The following is a 20,897-nucleotide window of genomic DNA, read 5'->3' as shown; positions in this document are numbered from 1 at the left end:
TCCTCAGAAAACTAAAAATGGAACTCCCATTTGACCCAGTGATTCCACTTCTAGGAATATATCCCAAGAAACTAGAAACACCAATCAGGAAGGATATACGCACCCCTATGACATAGCAGCACAATTCACCATAGCTAAGATTTGGAAACAGCCTAAGTGCCCACCAGCAGATGAGTGGATTAAAAAATGGTGGTACATCTACACAATGGAATACTATGCTGTGGTAAAAAAAGGAGTTCTTACCATTTGCAATAGCATGGATGGAACTGGAGAGCATTATGCTAAGTCACATAAGCCAGTCAGAGAAAGATAAATATCATATTATCTCACTCATTTATGGAATATAATGAACAACATAAACTGATGAACAAAGACAGAGACAGAGAAGCATTGATCAGACCGTCAAACCTCAGAGGGAAGGTAGGGGAGGGTGGGGGAAGGGGAAGAGATCAACAAAAGGACTTATATGCAAGTATATAGGCCTAACCAATGGACACAGACAATAGGGGGTGAGGACATGAGTGGGGGTGTGGGGGGGTAATGTGGGGATAAGGACACATATGTAATAACTTAATCAATAAAGCACTTAAAAAAATGTTCAGATTTTAAAATAACACATTAGCTGTTCTTAGGGGTTATACATGATATATTTTCAGAATGCCTCATTGGCCACATTGCTGTAAAGAAGTCTTAAGTTTGCTTCCTATAATGATTTTTTCCCATTTGTAATGCTACAAACATAAGAGTACAAACATATTTTGGACCTGCAGAAATGCATGTCTTATTTTTTTGTTTGTTTAGCCAGTTTCAGAAAGTTCAAACATTCTTTTGTAACGCCATGAAGCATGCAAAGTAAATATAATTGAATACCCTTTAATTCCAATGTGATCAATAACATTTATCCTTTATTTTTAAGAGATCCAACAATAAGACTTTTAAAAAAATCGAATGTATTTCTTTGGAGCCTGTATTGGATGAACAATTCCTTAGGTAGTACAATTAAAATGAATAATGAATAGGCTATTCTAGAAAATTCAAATCTTAGTTTTTGAGAATATATGATCAGCAATAACACTACATTATGTAATACAGAACTACAGGAATTTTATCCACAAATTAAACTGGGATTCAGCAAGGTCTCCAGGGCCTGTCCTTTACCTCATTCTTTGAATTACACTTATTCCAAATAACCCTTAGGCAATTGCAAAAAAATGTAATTGACTTATAGTTTTTGAGGAGCTCAGCTAGTATCTGAGATTTACATTAATCAATATGTACCCTATTCACAAGAAAAACCTATAATGAAAATCACCAAAGGAATAGAATCATATAGAAGTATGTACTCTCTTCCTGTGTTTCTTTGATTGATGAAATAACTTTTATATATATTCTATAAAGACATCTATAAAATGGAGGTTCTTTTTCAAGAACTATATTATCTCTGTGTTGACTTGAGTAGTTTAGCAGCTGAGAAGATCTCAAGAGTATTTTGCTTTAAGCAATACTTCCTCAAGCCTTTATTCAACACATTTCTCTCGTAATAGCTCCAGAAGATTTCTGTGACTGATTATTCTATGAATTCATTCAAAATACACTGAAAGCTAACATTATGCTCATAATGAAAATGGCCAGGAATTAGAAACACAATATTTTAACCTGTTCCCTTGATAAAACCCCGTTTCCCTCCTAGTTTTCAACCTTATATATAAAATAAATTTTTCAGGCTCTATAACAGTCCTCACAGTTACAGGCATAAAGGACTCCCATTATAATAATGAGTTTCAAAACAATATAATGTTTAAAATTACTTTTAGTCAACTGAAAAAAAAAATGGAGACATAGACACAATTATCATTTAAATGCTAGTCCAGCGATTTTTCTACCACTAGAGGCACACTGGTGTGCCACAAGAATTTTTAAAACATGCAATACCTGACTGTTTAGTCAAGGGCACTGACCTCTTTTCCCTTAGATTGTAAAAAAAAAAAAAAAGCCAATACAACAATAGCTATCCAGTGTAAATGAATCAAAATTACCTTTTTTTTTTTTTTTTTTTTTTTTGTCAGATTGGCAGAAGAGGTGGTAATGTGAGAGCCTTCAGGTAGCATTGATGAGTGAGCGTCTCTGTGAGTGCAGGAAGCTGAGTGATGAGAAAGTACCCACAGTTTGCCTTAGAGGTTGAACTACAAGCTGATGTAGTTAGTACTTTTATTTAAAAATTAGGGCAATATAGCTTAAATTATTTTAATTTCTGTGAGCTTCTAGATGCAATTCCATGCAATTGGAATTGGATAGTTCTTTACATAAAGAGAATGAGAATTATCTAAGACCTCTTTTATTTCCGTCCTTCGTGCCACAGGTATGGGCGTTCTAAATTATCAGACAGAAACAGGAACTTAGCTTTTATTAAAGGAAATGGTGCCCAAAACATTTGCTTCTTAAAATATTTACAACAGAATAACTACAGCTATATAGGATACAATACACACCTAAACTTGATTCTTTTCTGCTGTATATGTAGCAAATATCTTTCTCACTTAGTCATTTACACTAACTGTCAAATGCATTTGCTGTAAATAATAGCCAAACTGCACACATCATCATAGAAGAGAAGCAAGGTCAAGCAGTACTTATCCATTGTTTATTGGCCAACTTATGAACAAGCATAGACAATTATAAATTAGCCTTCTTAGCAATTCTGAGATTTGCGTCCCATAGGCAGATGATGTTTTCAGTAAAAGTTCTGTAAAGTGTCTGGTGATTCATGCAGCTGGAGGTCGAGAGAGATGCCCCATTTGGTGGCATGAGCTCTTCCTTCATCACATCCACCAGTTACTTCTCTGGGACCAAAAGGAAAGGGAGACTGCTCCACCAGAAGCCACAATATATTTTTTTCCATATGTAGTAAAGCTGCAGTCTCCCTCCTATTATTTCAGTCCTCTAAAGTAGATGCCACTTTCTTAGACTCTAACTGCAGAATTTTACGGATTAAATTGACCTTAAGGATTATTTTATTGCCTAGGAAAGTTAGACCCCGCATTAGCAATTGCATGACTAATTAGTGGGAAAGCTGGTGAACAAACAGTCTGCAAGACTTCTAGCCCATCCCCTTGGACTACACCATCCTGCTGCTTTCCATTCCTTCTCCTTTTATTCTCAGGACGTAGTTGAGAAGCATTGGAATAATGTTTTGCTGGCACTTCTTTAAGCATTTTCCTTCCACATACATGCAGAACAATCAGGCCGTTGAGCATAACAACTTGTCTAATTCTTAAGGAATCTCTGTGTTTTTCTCCAAACAGCCTCCAAACCAGTGGATTTGAAATTATGCACTGGCCCTGTTCCTAACACCACACAGCTGTGCCACATCCCCTGTCCAATTGAATGTGAGGTTTCACCTTGGTCAGCGTGGGGACCTTGTACTTATGAAAACTGTAATGACCAGCAAGGCAAAAAAGGTATGTAATGTTAACATGGCATACTTGGAATTCTCATCAATTGCGTCAAACCATGAGCCTTTAAAAAGGCTACTCTGTTTCTCTTGTAGTTATTCATTTGTGATATTTTCCAGAATGGCTAAAGAGTATTGATTGTAAAAGATGAATAAACCTAGTCTGGTGATGGTACCAGAAGATTGAAATTGAAGTAAGCAAGATACTTGGTGATTTAGACAACAGATGGAGAATGTCTAAGGCAGTTTTGCACAGTGGTTATAATTAGCTGTGGTGTCAGGCTGACCTGGATTGGAAACCCTACTCAGTCTTATATTGTTTAGATAAGTTAATTAACTTATCTAAATCTTTGTCCCTTTATCTTTGAGGGGGATGTAATAATATCTGCCACCCAAGTTTTCTCTAAAGATTCAATGAGATAATAATCATAAAGCTCTTAATTGAGTGCCTGACCCGTAGCTAGTGCCCAGTAAACAGAACTCATTACTCTGAAGATAAAAACAAAAACAAAATGCTATTGATTTTATGATGCAAATGATACTTCTAGGAAGAGTAGAATAAATGCAGTGGCTTGTTATGTGGTAAGCATGGTGGGATAATTTTAACATGATCCGGTAATGAAAATCATTTCCCCGTTTTCTTTCAAAGGGTAGTGTCCTAGCGATTCCAACATGTTCACATAGCAACAGACATGAATTTTGTTATACATTGTCAGGAAGGCAACACTTATGTGCTACGAAGGCATGAACAGGACTTTGACTACTCATTAGAGTCCAGATGGTTTATATCCTTAATTCTAATTTCCAGGGAGTTCAAAATCAACTAAGTCTCAAAGAGACAATTTCCTGGGACTATCCAACTTATCAGAAGTTCCTTTTCAGATTTAATCATGCGATAGTATTGAAGAATTTGAATAGCACTTTTGTCTGGTCATGAATATTTCTGAATAGCTTGATATTTCATTGTTTCTTTGAATATTTTATAACTGCAGACTTTCTAAGTCAAGCAAAATCAATCTAGATCTCTCTTTTTCTCTCTCTTCCTCCTCCTGCCTACAGCCCTTGAGGATGTGATGGGAGATAGATGGCATGTCTTGCCTTATTTTTACTATAGTAAGCTAACACCAAAAGTTTCTCTTTGGCCATTATGTTTATTCATTCATTTATATATTTAATGAATTATTAATAAACTCACATTAGCCTGCAGTGGATGGCAAACTGTGGCTCGCAAGCCACATGTGGCTCTTTGGTCCCTTGAGTGTGGCTCTTCCACAAAATATCGCGTGCGGGCGCGCAAGTACAGTGGGGCCTTGACTTACGAGTGTCCCGACTAACGAGTTTTTCGAGATACGAGCCGTCTCTCCGCCGATTTTTTGCTTTGAGTTGAGAGCTAAAATTCAGGCTACAAGCCAACTTCGGATACCCCACCGCTAGTTGGCGCAGCGAACGTCACAGTGAACGCCACACAATATCAGCCCAGCATCACATGTCTCACTCGTTCACTTTTGATTTGACATACAAGTAATTTGAGTTACGAGCTCCATCATGGAACCAATTAAACCCGTAAGTCAAGGCCCCACTGTACAGTGTGATTGAAACTTCGTGGCCCATGCGCAGAAGTCGGTGTTTTGTGGAAGAGCCACACTCAAGGGGCCAAAGAGCCACATGTGGCTTTCGAGCCACAGTTTGCCGACCACTGGCCTAGAGTTTGAGGATATACCAGTGATTAAAGCAGATATGATTTATACCCCCTAACCTCATCCACCTTTCACTCAGAGTTTTTTGGGGTTTTTTCAGCCTTCTACAATATTCAACCCTCGATGGTAACAGTAAATATTTTCCTTCCCCAATAATTCAGGTTTCAAACTGAGGAAGCGGCGCATTACCAATGAGCCCACTGGAGGCTCGGGGGGCACTGGGAGCTGCCCTCACTTACTGGAAGCCATTCCCTGTGAGGAGCCATCCTGCTACGAGTGGAAAGCAGTGAGGCTTGGAGACTGTGAACCAGACAATGGAAAAGAGTGTGGTCCAGGCGCTCAAGTTCAGGAGGTTGTCTGCATCAACAGTGATGGTGAGACAGACCTATCTGTCCTGCTTTTGTGATTGTCTGTTTGACCCTGTGCTTTACCCTGTGATAAAAATCTCTCTCATCTTCTCTCATCATAATTGGTTCCATTTAAAAACCCAGAAATAGCTGCTGCTTCTTTCATTCTTTCCTTAACTCCTTCCATCTCCCTCCCTCCCTCCCTCCCTTCTTCCTTCCTAATGGTGGCGGTAAAGAGGTTCTTTGAACAATCACAGTATTTTTTTCATTTGAAAATAGGTAAAACAGACTAAGAATTAAATCATCATTAGGCCAATAATGTATTAAATTGCCAAATTTTAAAATAATGGGAAAAGGTAACATTTTTCTAAGTGGTATTTTTTCCCCCAAAGAAAATGAGAAGCGTTATAAGGCTTGGTTGACTTGTCTTGCGAAGCCTTTATTTCACATCCTGATATTACAGCTTAGTGATATAATTTAATTTCCAGATTCCAGAGCCACTGGGCCTATCTCACCCTCGAGTTCCTGCATCAACCTTCTGAGCTCTAGGGCCTCCCCTCTGGGAATGTCAGACAGCCACTGGGATGGTGATTTTCCACGGTTCTTTTCCTGAGCTGCCTTGGACTTTTACAACTGAGTTTTGTTTGATAAAATATCCTGTCTTGTTAGCCCTGACATAAGATTTTACCTTCTTTCCAAGAGTGCTGCTACTGTTTTAAGGAGGTCCCCTTACTCTTCAGCAGTCCCTGGGTCACACTTAGGAAACAGACCTTCCCCAGACATCGTTTAAAACCCCTGGCTCAGAGCATCTCTAAGGCTCCTTCCCACTCTCGAATCTTATGACTCTGCACAGCAGGGCAGCATGAGCACCGTGCCCCAGGGGCCTGTGGTCTGACAGTTTATGCTGTTTCCAGCACACGCGGAAGCATTCTGGCGCCCTCAGGGGCACTGGGACATCTGGTAACCATCATAATTCCTCCTATCCCATCTTCTTACAGCATGCAGGACTGCTTCCTCCTGTGAGGCAGTCACTGTTCAGTAGAGAAAGATAGTCTCTGGGGTAAGAGAATGACAGACACTGTCAGCACTGTGAAATTAGCCTTTTGACTTTGAAACGTACAGCGTCTTCTTTGTCCAGAGTCCAAGGTAGCCAAGCAGGACAGCACCAGGTAAAATCCACGCCAGCGCCTGCGGTTGGAAGGTGAAGAAAGAGATCATTGATCCGGTAGTTTGCACTGAAGGTCATCTATTTTTCTTTTTTTCTCTGTAGATACAATTAACTAGGATACAGCCTCTCGTTAGCTTTTTACCCAGTTCTGCCCTAAAAAATGAGATCCACATCTAGGAAAAAAGAAAGCAGAAGAAACACTTTCTGTTGCACTTATACACCCACTTCAAATCCTCATTTGGATGTGATGGCACCCTCTGTGCTTCCTTCTGAGCTGCTGTAGAAGCAGTAAGGGTCATATTTATTTTGGCATCATGGGTAACTCCTTTACTGATACCACTTCTTGATTTTTCCCCTCGATTGAAATAATTTTCTTTTATCCTCCTGTAGACCAAGGGAGGAACCAGATCCCATGTACGTGGTATATTTGGGCAAGCTAAAATAAAATAAAAAATGCTGAGCTGAAAAGTTAATTGCCCGTGAAACTTTTGCCCAAATATTATCAGATGAAAAATCAGATCTCACTTATTGCTGTGCTCTTCCTGCATGTTTGTGCAAATTGGGTATATCTTAAATATACTAGAGGAACTAGCTATTTAAAAAATATCAGTGCTTAATTCTAATTTTGTCAGGTAAAATATTTTGTAACACAGATATTTACCTCTTAAGTTGTCTTGTGGAACATGAAAGTACAAGCAAAAGAATGAGTTAGCTATGCCTAGTTATATTGAAGAGTGATGTATGTTATAACTTAAAAGGCAAACTGATAACTCGCTTTACATATAAGCTGGTTTCACTTCATCTATTGCACAGAAAGAAGGAATAAAAAATGGTAAGATGTACGCTATGGATATTGGATTCGTCATTATTGTCCTTTATTAGGACATCTCTTTCATCATTAAATTTTACATCCTGGCATTAATTAGTTGTAGTGCAGCTCAATATTTTAACTGGCTCAACTACAGGGATGTATAAAATCAAGAAAATTCTCTGTTATTGTATATCCTAGATGCTGTTCAAATTTCTATATAATTGAACCATAATTGAGCTGATAGAAGCAGAGCAAAAACTGGAGCCCTGTAAATACTCCTCCAGTATTGTTACCATGTGGTTGGTCACCTAGTAAGTGTTTAGCAGCTGCACCAAATGTTGTTTTATAATTAAATCGAACCCAGGGAATTAAAGTTGATTAGTTGTACAGGCTCTACCTCTAGGCCTGGCTGCAACTATAGATTTTGTTTTATAATTAAGTTAAAGCTCAGCTAGGGAAATGAAGAATTGGAGTCTATGAATACAGAAAATAATAAAAATACTTTTTTTTTTATCTCCCACATTCCCTATAAATATACAACCTTGTTAATGACCTTAAAACATTTAAAACATCTATTTTTTTTCCTGAAATATTCTTTTCCGGGCTTCCAGAGATCATTAAGGTTTGCTGGTGCTGGTTTATTTTTTATTTTTATTTTTTTCATTTCTCCAGTGTCTTCTAAGGAGTAGGATTGGGGAAGGGTTGTGAGAGCACCCAGGAGTCCTATGTAAATTCTCTGGCAGGTAGAGAAGTATAACAGAAGCAATTCAGAGAACTCAGAAACATTTTATGTGTAATAGAAAAAAATATCACAACTTAAAGATGCTCAAAAAAGCAATTTTAGATCTCTGAGCACAAATACAGGAACTACTTACTCCAAATGTCTGGTGGTAAGTTGGTGAGCCAGGATTGGATCAATGAGAAAACCCAAATTTTCTCTACTTTAGATTTTGCAAATTTTGCCCTTCTTTCAGTTGAAGGAGTAAATTTGGTGAGGCAAGAGTATTTTGTATCCCAAATCGGTTGGTTAGAGACAAAACTAAGCAAGACTATTAGGCTGAAAGTGGGAAAAAGAAAATCTATCGTCTCATTGATTTCTTAAGGAGACCGTAACCAAATATTGTTTTCATATTTTCCTCCCCTCTGTGGAAAAAAATAAATGATGCCATCCATATCTGATTACCATGGGCTCTATTTCAGGTGTCAGAGTACTGACACCTCTCTGTGCCAATTTCAAAACCACAGTTTTGTTATTTTGTCTTGGTACTTTTTTGAAAATCCGTGAACCTCAGCAGTTTTGAAATGCCTGCAACTTCTATGCCACCTTTCTTCTTTTTCTACCCATTAGTAAAAGTTAACATAGGGACATTCATGTAGAGGACTCCTGTTTATGCTTAACAGAGTTTTATGAAACCAAACAATTACATTTCTATGGAAATAAATTGATACAACAATTCATCCTTACATGGCTATTAATGGTGCAGTAGCAAGAGCAGTGACTGGCCAGGACTCTCAGAGTGTATTATGCTATTCTTAAAGCACTATGACTCTGGTTCAATTCTCTCCTCTTCCATTGGGTAAAGCATATAAAAATTCAAATAAAGGGCAATATCATTTTATGGATAACCACAAATCTCTCTAACTTATTGGTTAAAAGTACCAGTAACTGACTTCAAATGTCATTAACAACCAATGTTTTATATGTACCTAAATCTGATTGTAACACACCACTGTGTCCTATCACTATGGTTAGAAAGTATTGGATTAATAAGAACATCCAGTAACCAATTCCTCGTGTACAGATAGAAGGACTTGAGATAATATTACATGTTTATAAATCATATTAAATAGATATGATATCTTACCATATATGCATGTGAATTCATTATATGCAGACATTTTTCAATTTATTGTGTGAGAGGCTAGATCTGTTTTTGTAAATAGTGTCCTAGTTCCCCCAGTATCAGAATCTCCTTAAAAGTATGCTGTAAAATCAGATTTCTAAGTCTTCTCTATTGGCCCAGTGAATTACAAACTATTAAGGTAAGTCCCAGAAAATTGCATTTTTACAAAGCTTCCTGGATGGTTCTGCTGTCCAGTGAAGGCTGTGCAAATGATAATAGGTTGGGTTTTTTTGTGAAACCTAAAACCCAACTCTGTTTTTAGAGGAGAGGGAGCAAAACACCAGGAATAGAGAGAAATTATAAAATTTATTGTTGAGACTAATATTTTGCTTGATCGAGGATATACATAAACTCTCCTAGAATCATAGGCCAGGTGAAGGGTTAGGATACACAGGGTTTATTCAGGATGCACTCCCAGGAGAAACCGGTAAGACAAGGGAGAACAAAGAAGCAAAATAAAAATGTCAATTCATATGTATAGAGCTAGATGAGAATGCAATTTCAGAAGCATGATCACTCTCTGGAACTGGAATCTGCTTCTTAACACCAATTACACAGCCATTACATGAAAAAGCTGATCTTTTAAATGCAAAAATATGCCCTATAACTGAGTTGTTTTTCCATAATTTAAGCAATAAATCAACTAAGTTTCCTTCCTGTAGAATGCTCCGCTATTTAATGTGTTTGGAATATAATTAGGTTGGATATTATGCTTAAATCTAAGGTCTCTTACTTTACAATTAGGATAATCTAACAATGTTGGCAGGAGTTTGTTTCCTATAACTGAATTGAGATTCTCTATTTAATTTGTTGTAAAAATGAAATTTTTCTTTAATTTAAGGCAGTGGGTTATTTTTCACTATTGGTTTGTAGTAATCACAATTTTACTTTGGCCTTAAAAAATCTGACATCAGATACGGTGATCTGTCTTCTGTGTGTGTTTGTTTTGGGTTTGTAAAATCTCAGAATTGAGCCCATGTTCTTTTGCATAGCAAAATGCCTTAGCAAAGAAATAGAATTTTAGAAAGAGTTTTCTTTTTTAAAGTAGTGTAGATTTAGCTGAAGCCTCAGATGAAAGTTTAGTAACCAGTAATTTACTTACCACTTAATGATCCTCTATAATAAAAGGCTAATATGCAAATTGACCAAACGGCGGAACAACCGGTTGCCATGACATGCACTGACCACCAGGGGGCAGACGCTCAACATTGGATCTGCCTCCTGGTGGTCAGTGCGCTCCCTCAGGGGGAGCACCACTCAGCCAGAAGCAAGGCTCAAGGCTGGCAGGTGCAGTGGTAGTAGCAGGAGCCTCTCCCACCTCCACAGCAGCAATAAGGATGTCCGACTGCAGCTTAGGCCCACTCCCCACAGAGTGGGCCTAAGCCATCAGTTGGACATCCCCCAAGGGCTCCTGGATTGTGAGTGGGTGCAGGCCAGGTTGAGGGACCTCTCCCCCCGCCCCCCAGGTGCACAAATTACATGCATTGAGCCTCTAGTAATGATATAAATTCCCAGTAAATGTTAACTGCTACTTCAAATGGCAAGTATAAGAGAAAACAGCCTTGCACTTTATCAGTGTTGGTCAAATGCTGGGTCAGTAAAAAGCCAGTAGGGATAAAAACACATCTTTCCATCAAATTGGGCAGGAGTTTGATGTTTAAAATTAATAATTTTAACTACTTAAAGGTAGAAGAAGGTAAAGGGTGAATAAATGGTGATGGAAGGAGACTTACTTGACTTGCAGTGGTAAATACACTATACAATATACAGATGATATATTATAGAATTGTACACCTGAAACCTGTATAATTTTATTAACCAATGCCACCCCAATAAATTCAATTAAAAAAGAAAGAAAAATAAAGGGAAACAACAAAAATAACCCAGATGTACCTCATTTCTTACATCAGTGGGCCCCTTGTCTTTTTCTGACTCTGCTTATCTCCTGTCAGATTTTGTCCTCTCATGACATCATTGATTCTAGATTCTCTTCCTACCTCTCAGGCCCTATGTCATTTACCTATTACTGGTAACAAGCCACCTCCAAACTCACTGGCTGCACCCAAAACCAATGAGAATTCCCGCTCAGGCTTTCCCTGGGCTCACCTATGGAGGTTGGACTATGACTGAAGGTCCAAGGTGGCCTCCTTCCCGTATTTTGCAGTTGGTGCTGACTGACTGCTGAGGTATGTTGATGCTTTTCCATAAGGACTCCCACCTTAGACCAACTTTCTTACATGGCTGTTTCAAGGCACTGCTTTATTGGGACAAAAACAGAAGCTGACAGGCCCTTGAACTTGTACAGTGTCATTTCTGCCACTTTCTATTGGTCAAAGCAAACCACAATGACAGTGCAGTTATAATGGGCAAGGGACATAAGCTGTACCTCTTGATGAGAGATGTTACAAAGAATTATGGCAAAGAATTTAATTTACTGCAGTCCACTTTTAATCACAATTGCTTTTACTCCTCCACATGCAAAATATAATCCCTCAACATCCAAGGCCACTCTAATTCTCATGCAATTATACCGTCACGCTTAAAGTTCACTTTCTCATAATCTGCATCTGGTTTTTGGGTACAGAAATTGGGGTGTGGCTACTTTTTTCACACATTTACTTTGAGCTGTTACTTTCAGAGTAGCTGTTTTTCTCCCACGGGCAATTTGTCATAAGTTACCTGTGCACTTCAAAATAAGTAATTTAATGCTATCTTTTAATCATAGGTTTTTTTGAGAGGAAAAGGAAAATAAACCATACAATAAAAACTATTGGAGGTCTGAGCAGGCGAGTGACCAAAACTGAGTTATATTTTTAAAGAATAACTCATGTTGCTTTGTTGAGACTAAACATTAAAGGAGAAGAGAAATGAAGAGGCTGTTGCTGTAACTCAGGGAAGAGATGAAGCTTTGGTAAGGGTTGAACAATGGAAGGGTGTGTGCTAGTTTAGAAGAATTAAACTATTTGGGAGGAACAGAGGTAGGTAGTTAATAGAGATATTGGTATACGTACTGGGATCAGGTTTTCCTTTCTGGGGGGTCACAGGTCTCCCACCATAAATCCTATCTTCATCATCATGCCATTTAGCTGCTTAAAATTTCTTGCTGGCTTCCTGTTGCTTTTTGCATAAAGTTCAAAGGCACTGGAGAAATCATAGAATGTTTCCCCTGATTTTATTTTGCCCATTTTACCAATTGCTTTTTCTATCCTTTATTACACCATTGTATATTTTATAGAACTTGGTTATTTATCCTTTACTGTTACCCATCCTCCCCTCTATGGAGTTACTATGGAGTCAGGCTCATGACTTATTTTTGTAGACATATTTCCTAGCACTGTGCTCTACATAACAGATTGTCAGTAAGTTTCTGATTCATCAATAATTTCTTGCTTTCTCTTATCCCTAAACATCACATATTTTTAGGAAATTACTCAATTTATCCTTAAGTAAACTTGTGTTATTGTACTGACTGAAAATTTAAGCTTTATCTACCAGATATCAGATAAAGCATGACACTAGATTGCACACTCTATTACTATCTCAAAGTACCTTCATGTCCCATTACTCTCAAGTCCCAGTGCACCAGAGCAAAAGAGCTATTGAATTTGCATAAAGAGAAAAAAAAGATAAACAGAATGTACATAAAAACCTATAATCTGGAGGTTTTCTCTCAAAGCTTTCATCATTAGACTGTTTTTTGTTGAGATTCAATTTTCTGGAACCCAGTCATTGAAGCACAGGGTCTAGGTTCAGATAACTTTCTTTGGCAAGTTATTTAAATTCTCTGTGATTAAGTTTCCTCATCTGTGAAATAAGGATAGTAAAATTACGTACTCATAACATTGTTGTGAAGTATGAGTGAGTCAATATATGTTCAGTGCTAAGAACTGTGCCTGACACATAATAAATACTGTTTAAGTAATCATTGTTACTATCATTCTTCTGTGATGAATTCAATAGTGAAAAAGTTAACTAAGCACAAAGACCATTCTTTTTTATTTTACTAAGAATAAGAATTTTACTACTTACCCATACTGATCAAATGATTTACAGACTATCATTTATTTTTATAATGCCCTTATTAAATAACATCCTCATAAATATTCTACTATAATACCCTCATAAATAAACTTATTTTAAAAGAATGTGTATATAGTTTTAAAGAAATGAGTGCATTCTTCCTGTTCTATTAACTACTATAAAATAAGTATATAACAGTAAAATTTCATAATAGAACATTTTTTCACATGTTACAGAAGCAAAACAAATCTAAATTATATTTTTTCACTTGACACATTGTATTGATTCAAATTACAATTCTAGTCATGTCTTTTGAAGAGAACTAAGATTGTTTCACCAAATTCATGAAATTAATTATTGTAACATATTGCTATTAATTTTAAAGTAGATTATGAGTGTGTATTTTTCTATTTGTGTGACCTAACTATTGCAGAGTGTGTCATATCAGGAACATGCAGTTTTCTTAGGAAGATAAGTCACTGACTACAGCTAAAAATAAGACTTAAGTTGATTTATATAAGATCAGGATATATTGTTGTGGAATGACAATTAAACACAGTGAGAAAAGAAATCTGTATTAATCTTTGAACTTTAAGACTGCATTAAGTGGGAGCTAGAGAAATATATCTTCCCCAAAACTCACCAATAATCCCCCCAAACTCACCAGTAATCCACATTAGGAAGTAATAGAGGAGATGCTATTTAGCTATGATTCTCAATCTGAGATTTCTTATATATTAGGGGCACCTATTATTGAAGCAGGGCATCCTATCTAATAAAAGGGTAATATGCAAATTAACCATCACTCTGTCATTCCCTCACTCCCTCACTCCGTCACAAAGATGGCGGCTGCCACTGAGCTAGAGTGAGCAGGAGGCTTAGGTTGCCCCAGCGATGGAGGACACCAAACTTCTCACCTGCCCTGCCAACCCTGAGCTCTGCTCAAGGCTACAAAGTTTCAATTACAGAAGATAAATAAATCCCAGATACCTGCTTCCAGGCTGCTGGCGTGGCCAGCCTGAAAACGGCCATCAGCCCCTCACCCAGGCTGGCCAGGCACCCCAGTGGGACCCTCACCCCATGGGGGTGTGGCCAGCACACCCTTCAGGGCAAACGAGCCAGCCCCCACATGTGCACCAGGCTTCTACCCTATATAATAAAAGGGTAATATGCAAATTGATCCTAACAGCAGAATGACTGTGAATGACTGGTCACTATGACACACACTGACCACCAGGGGGCAGACGCTCAATGGAGGAGATGCCCCCTGGTGGTCAGTGCATTCCAACAGGGGAGCTCTCCTCAGCCACAAACCAGGTTGACGGCTGCCAGCACAGGGGTGGTGGTGGGGGCCTACTCCCTGCTGGCAAGTGGACACCCCCCAAGGGCTCCCGGGCTGCCAGAGGGATGCCTGACTGCCATCTTAGGCCCGATCCCCCAGGGCATGGGCCTAAGCCAGCAGGTGGACATCCCCTGAGGGATCCCAGACTGTGAGAGGGCACAGGCCGGGCTGAGGGGACCCCACCCCCCGCCCCCCAGTGCACAAATTTTTGTGCACCAGGCCTCTAGTGTTGTATAAAAAGCCACAAGATTAATACAGTGCATTTTCTTAGCTTTCATTTTGGCCAATGGGCTAAAAGGGATAGAGAAGAATGTAAGTAAAATTAACTAATAAAAATTTTAAGTCTTTTATCCTGCACCTTAAAATTATAAATCTTTGATCAAAAGGGATTGCTAAATTGTTTAATAATTTAAAAGATATATATATTATTTATATGTTGCTTGCCTCCTCAACATTCATTCATTCTCTTCTCTCATCTACTGTGCCTCAGATTTTTCTTTAAGAAATTCATGTGCCCCCTAAACTAAACCTATTCACGAGGCTTGCTGAGATTGATCCCATTTCTCCTCCAGGGCTGTAACTCATCTACCTAGCCATAGTGACTGCATTAAGGATGAACATGTGACCTAATTTGGGCTAGCAACAGAAAATACACCCAAGAACTTGTGCAGAAATAACTAAAGGAGACACTGGAACTGTCCAGAGTCACCACATAAAGTTGATGATATTAAAGGCAGGAGGAGAGATGGAAGTATTAGTTGGTGTCATTTGAGCCATTGGCTCTGTCTTCACCTGAAGCCATTTTAATCATTACCTGCAGCTATTATTTCAACCAGTAAAGTCTCTTCATTATTTTTACCCAAAAAGAGGTCTGATACCGAAAGAGATTAGAAAGGTCCTGCTTTAAATGAGTGGCTACCTGAGCTTCTATGTTCAGATGTATACTAAATTCACCTGTAAGAAATCACCCACTCTCCATTTTTAAAAAAGAATCTGTCTATGACATTTGCAAAACTCCTAGAATATATGAAAGAAGAGTCTAATGTGGCCTTTCCAAATAAGTTAATTTCTGAGAAGATTTCTCAGTGGCAAAGCTGCAGGTGACTATCTGGTTGAAAGAACGGGGACTTGTTTTGTCTCTGCAGAGCATTTGATGTTAGGATGAGAAAATATCATCGTCCTTACCAAAGCAGAAGGCAGCCAATCAATGATTCTCTTTTATCATTGATGTTTCTATCCATTTCTCCTTCTCCCTTCCTCTCTCTGAAATCAATAAAAACATTTTTTTAAAAGATTCCAAAATGTCAACTTTGATCCAAAGCTACAATAGCATTTTTAATAAGAAATGTATGCAGAGAGCCTCCTTCGGGCTTTGCTAAGATACAGAACCCAGCAGATGGTTACAGTCCATGAGAAAGCTAGAACCCTCTAGAGAAGTTCTGATTACATAAATAAAGGATTGGTTTGAATATTGGTTAAATTTTCAAGAGTCTTCTACCAAGACACATTCATTCATTGCTTCCACATTTATTGTGCCTCTCTGGGTCAGGCATTGTAGCTTGTGCTGGTGATATTCATATTATTAATGACAGTTTCTGTCCAACAAGCACCCACTATGTAGTGGGAGATGGGAAAATATGTAGTCAGATTGTTTTAACATAGTGCATTAATTTCTAAATTAGAGGTATGTTCAGAGTGCTAAGGGGCAGAGTGGGTAGGGTTTACTTTTTACCTTGGAGGCCACTGAAGGCTTTAGAAAAGTGATGACTTAGGTGTTAATGCAAAGGATAAATAAAATTCGTAAGAAGGTCAGTATATTTTAGGCTAAAATCACAGCTATGCAAAAGCAGAGAGGTGTGAAAGAACTTGAGATGTTGGCGGAGCTGCAAATATTTGGGCAAGTCACTGCAGAATTTGTGTTTGGGAAGTCGGAGGAGATGAGTCTTTTTGGAGAGTACCAGATCATAAAAAAAGGCCAAGTTAAGAGACTCTATTCCATTCTATTTGGAATTAAAGGTATTCTGCCAGGGAAGTGGTATGATCAGATCATTTGGAAATAGAACTCCAAGCCGCAGCAGGGAGGAAGGGAGGTTGAAACAGATGCACTTGTTCTTTTTTAAACTAAACCAACAAGTGTGGCTGTGAAACAAAATTTGATGTAGGTATAATCTTGAGGTTTTTATAGCAATGAAATTTGTTTTTAACCAGTGATGTTGATGCTATGTTGCTCACCTGTCACACAGTACATTTAGAAAGTGGGAAAATCTATCCATATGTTTTAGAATCTGTTTTATGTGAAAGACCTTTTATGGGTTGTCATAATGTAAAGAAGGAATGATCCAAATTAGTATAATACAGGAAGTAAATGAAGAAAGAAGTTATATTGAAGACTACTTTTTATGTATTTTAAGTGTCCCTGACAATGTAGTGAAAAGAATCTATTTCGTAATTATTGGTAAAATCTATACCCAAGCTTCATGCACACATACCTCTGACATCTTCATAATAATGTTAAAGATTGATATATCACAATAATAGTGGTGAAAGCTGTAATTTTTAAGTATTACATTTTATGTGCCAGAAGTTCTTGAAAAAATAACAGTATAATTGCATTAATTTTGTTATTTATAAGTAATAGGTTGTTTTAAGTTTCACATGCCTGGAATTGATATATAATCTTATTAACAATGATTAAGATGTTCATTATTCTTTCATTTTTAAGTTTAAAATTGATTTTCTTATAGTTTCAATTTGATATGAAGAAAATTTATGCATTTTATGGTTTTTTAATACATTCATTTAGAATATTCTTTCTTAACAGGGTAGATAGTGCTGTGTAGGTGAACTATACTCAGTCTATTGATTGCAGTTGGAGGAAAAATACAAACCAAAGTTTCATCTGAGTCATAAAAGTATCCTTCACCTTCATTCACAGTAATATTCCCTTAATTTAACTTGATTAAAGCCTTTTAAAATGGATTTACTGGTAGCTTAAAGTGTAGCTTTGGTCAATAGAAAGGTTAATATCAATGTGAACAACATAATAATGTGCATGAAGAATATGGCTTTCATGTCCAGAATATGGAAAAGTTTATCTCAGGCTAAAATAAAGAAAGTCAGGGCTGGTTGCTGCTGTTTCTTTTAGGATAATCCCATAATCATTTAGTTAAACTCAGAAAAAAGAGCATTTCTTTGTTTTGGAACTCTCAAAATTGTATTTCACGTTGGTTTGGGGGTATGCATTGACCATACATTTAGAATTAAGTAATTCCTTGTTCCTTTCCACCTTCACCTTACTCATAGAAGAGAATGGCAGTAATTCTTTTGAAGTAGAGTCGCCTCCATTATTCTGGTTTGATTGACCACTTTTGTAAGGTGAGAAATACAGAGTTCAAGGGCTATTCAGGCTGTTTAGAGCTATGTTTTCTGGGGTCTAGGCATATCAGTAGATGATTGTATAAAAAAGGCTGTGGTACATTTACACAATGGAATACTACTCAGCCATAAAAAAAAAAAAAAGGAGAAAGAAATCTGACCTTTTTCAATAGCGTGGATGGACCTGGAGAGTATTATGCTAAGTAAAATAAGCCAGACAGAGAAAGACAAGTATCACTATCACATGATCTCACTTATATGTGGAATCGAATTAACAAAATAAACTAACTAACAAAATAGAAACAAGCTCATAGATGCAGAGAACAGACTGACAGCTGTCAGAGGAGAGAGGGCTGGGGAGCTTGGTGAAAAAAGGTAAAATTATTAAGCAAAAAAAGTAAAGCTCATAGAAACAGACAACAAATAATGCAAATTAATGAGAGTATCTATTTTCCCCTAGCTATAAAGTCAATAAAAAGAACACCCAGCCCTAACTGGTTTGGCTCAGTGGATAGAGTGTCGGCCTGTGGACTGAAGGGTCCCAGGTCATATACCTTGGTTGCGGGTACATCCCTAGTGGGAGGTGTGCAGGAGGCAGCTGATCGGTGTTGCTCTCTCATCGATGTTTCTAACTATCCCTCTCCCTTCCTCTCTGTAAAAAATCAATAAAATATTAAAAAAAGAGCACCCAGTGATATGAAATAGACATTCTTACACAGAAGAGGAGGAATTTTAAATTATTGTGGTATTTAGAATGTTGTTTAACAATATACTAGTATGTTATAAATCTCAAATATGTTAATCTATACTACTTTTAGTAATCTGTTCTAAGGAATAATACTCTAAATGTGGATTCTTATAGAAAAAAAAATTGTATACAGCATGTACTAAAGGAGTAAGACTGAATTAGCCAATAAAGAAGACCTTAAGGACTGCAAGAAACAGTAGAGAACAATAAAATATCTTTGTATCGGTAAAATGTACTAGTTCTAATAATTACTACATAGTAGGACTATCCATGTAATTTGGTCTACTGACCTTTCTGGTAATCTTGTCTATTCTGTTATTTCATCAAAACTAGATCAGTATTCCATAGTTTAGTCATTTATTCTGATATTTAGTAAAGCCATTTTGCTTTTTTCCAAACTTATAAAAATTTACTGATTAGTCATTTGCACAAGTTGCAAATTCGCTTTATTTTGTAATTGTTGACTTGGATTCTGGGAATCTTAAATGAATTTAGGAAAAACTGACATATTTTATGGTTTTTAATCTTTCCATCTAGAAGCTTGGTGTATCCTTCTATTATTTATAAAGTTTTCCTTTGTTTGTTGTAGTAGAGATTTGAAAATTTTGTTATGTAGAACAAAGAAGCTCTCAAGCAAAGATAGGGGGAGATACGATTGTTGCTATTCCTTTTTATAGATCCTCATTTTCTAAAAGCAAAGGTCAATATATTAATGTAAAGTCAAACCATATTTTTAGAGATCAGGGATAAGAAAGACAAGTTTTTAGTAATGACTCTGCTACTTCATAGTTTTATATATTTCATTAAACTTTTTAAATCATTCATCAGGTACAAAATCAACACACAACTGAAAATTATGTGTTAGCTATCTTTAGGTCTTAAGAAAATGTCTTTTTTATGAATTTGTGTTCCTACTAATAAAGTACCATTTTCCTCTGTAACTTTTCTTTGTAGTTTGGGTATTAAAAGAGTTAATCTGAGTTTTTCAACCATAATAATCCCATTATTGCCTTGGCATTAAAATTCTACAAAAATATGTAAAATTCCCTAATAGACCTACTGCAGATCCTCTGGTGAATGAGACAGTGGGACAGTGAATTGAATAAGGGACAGTGAATGATTAAAAAAAGAAAAATATTGTATATACATGTTGATGTTTTGTTTAAATGTGTGGTATTTATTGATATTTTCCAAGAACTTTCCTATTATGGTGGAAACCAAACAAACATTACCACAGTAAATTTCTTACCCTAAGAAAAGTGAAAGCAATGGGCTGATAGATACTTAAAAAAATGTTACTGTTTTCATAGCCTTCATTTAATCTAGTTCTTATATTTGATATTTTAGCACTAAAGTGATCATTATTTTATCTTTTATTTACAATAATTTACTTATACTGATATACGATTCCCTAATAAGAGCAAAATTCTTTAATTGTCAATTGCAGGTTTTGTCTCAGATCATCTTATATGGTAGCAACCAAAAATAGAATCCATTAAACAAAAAAAGCAAATCCCTTGGATAAATGAGAAAAATACTTAAAAAAGAGTATTTAACAGTATGTAAGCATTAAGTTTCACCTATAAAGATGAGAGTGTGTGAAAGAAAACTTGTATAAATCAATGAGATTACATATTTACCCAAAGAACATTTTAAATAACATTGATTTCTACTAGTTTCTATTTAGGTTAAGTGACCTACTTCAGCAGGGCATTTGCCTGTTGGTCTGTGGGTAAATATGGATTTTTGAAAGATAATGGAAAAAGCAGGCTCTGACTCTGGGTTTCTAACTAGAAATTCTGTCCTAGTAATAACAGAAGATATGAATATGTTATTACAAATGACCTCTGGCAAATAGCTCCACCTACTTATTACTCTCCTTCAGTTGAGTTTTCCCCCATCAGAATCATGGAAGACTACTATCAATAATTCTTTGTCAGGCCCTAATTCTCCTTTCCACAATTCTGGTAATACCCAATGATTTTAGACATAAAGAGCTTAAAAACTCTAAAATTTTAGGACTAATATAAATAT

General features: G+C 36.9%; 1 protein-coding gene across 1 annotated transcript in view; it reads left to right on the top strand.

Moving 5' to 3' along the window:
- THSD7A (thrombospondin type 1 domain containing 7A) overlaps positions 1–20,897 on the top strand; it is a 316,639-nt gene that overhangs the window by 177,965 nt on the left and 117,777 nt on the right. Inside the window, exons 5-6 of the mRNA XM_059712436.1 lie at positions 3,303–3,458; positions 5,310–5,522. Coding sequence (XP_059568419.1) covers positions 3,303–3,458; positions 5,310–5,522 — 369 coding nt within the window. The remainder of the gene's footprint in view (positions 1–3,302; positions 3,459–5,309; positions 5,523–20,897) is intronic.

The sequence above is a fragment of the Myotis daubentonii genome, chromosome 10 (genome assembly GCF_963259705.1).
Source record: "Myotis daubentonii chromosome 10, mMyoDau2.1, whole genome shotgun sequence".
Taxonomy (NCBI): Eukaryota; Metazoa; Chordata; class Mammalia; order Chiroptera; family Vespertilionidae; genus Myotis; species Myotis daubentonii.
The sequence above is the reverse complement of the archived record's forward strand: the minus strand, read 5'-3'. Positions and strand labels throughout refer to the sequence as shown.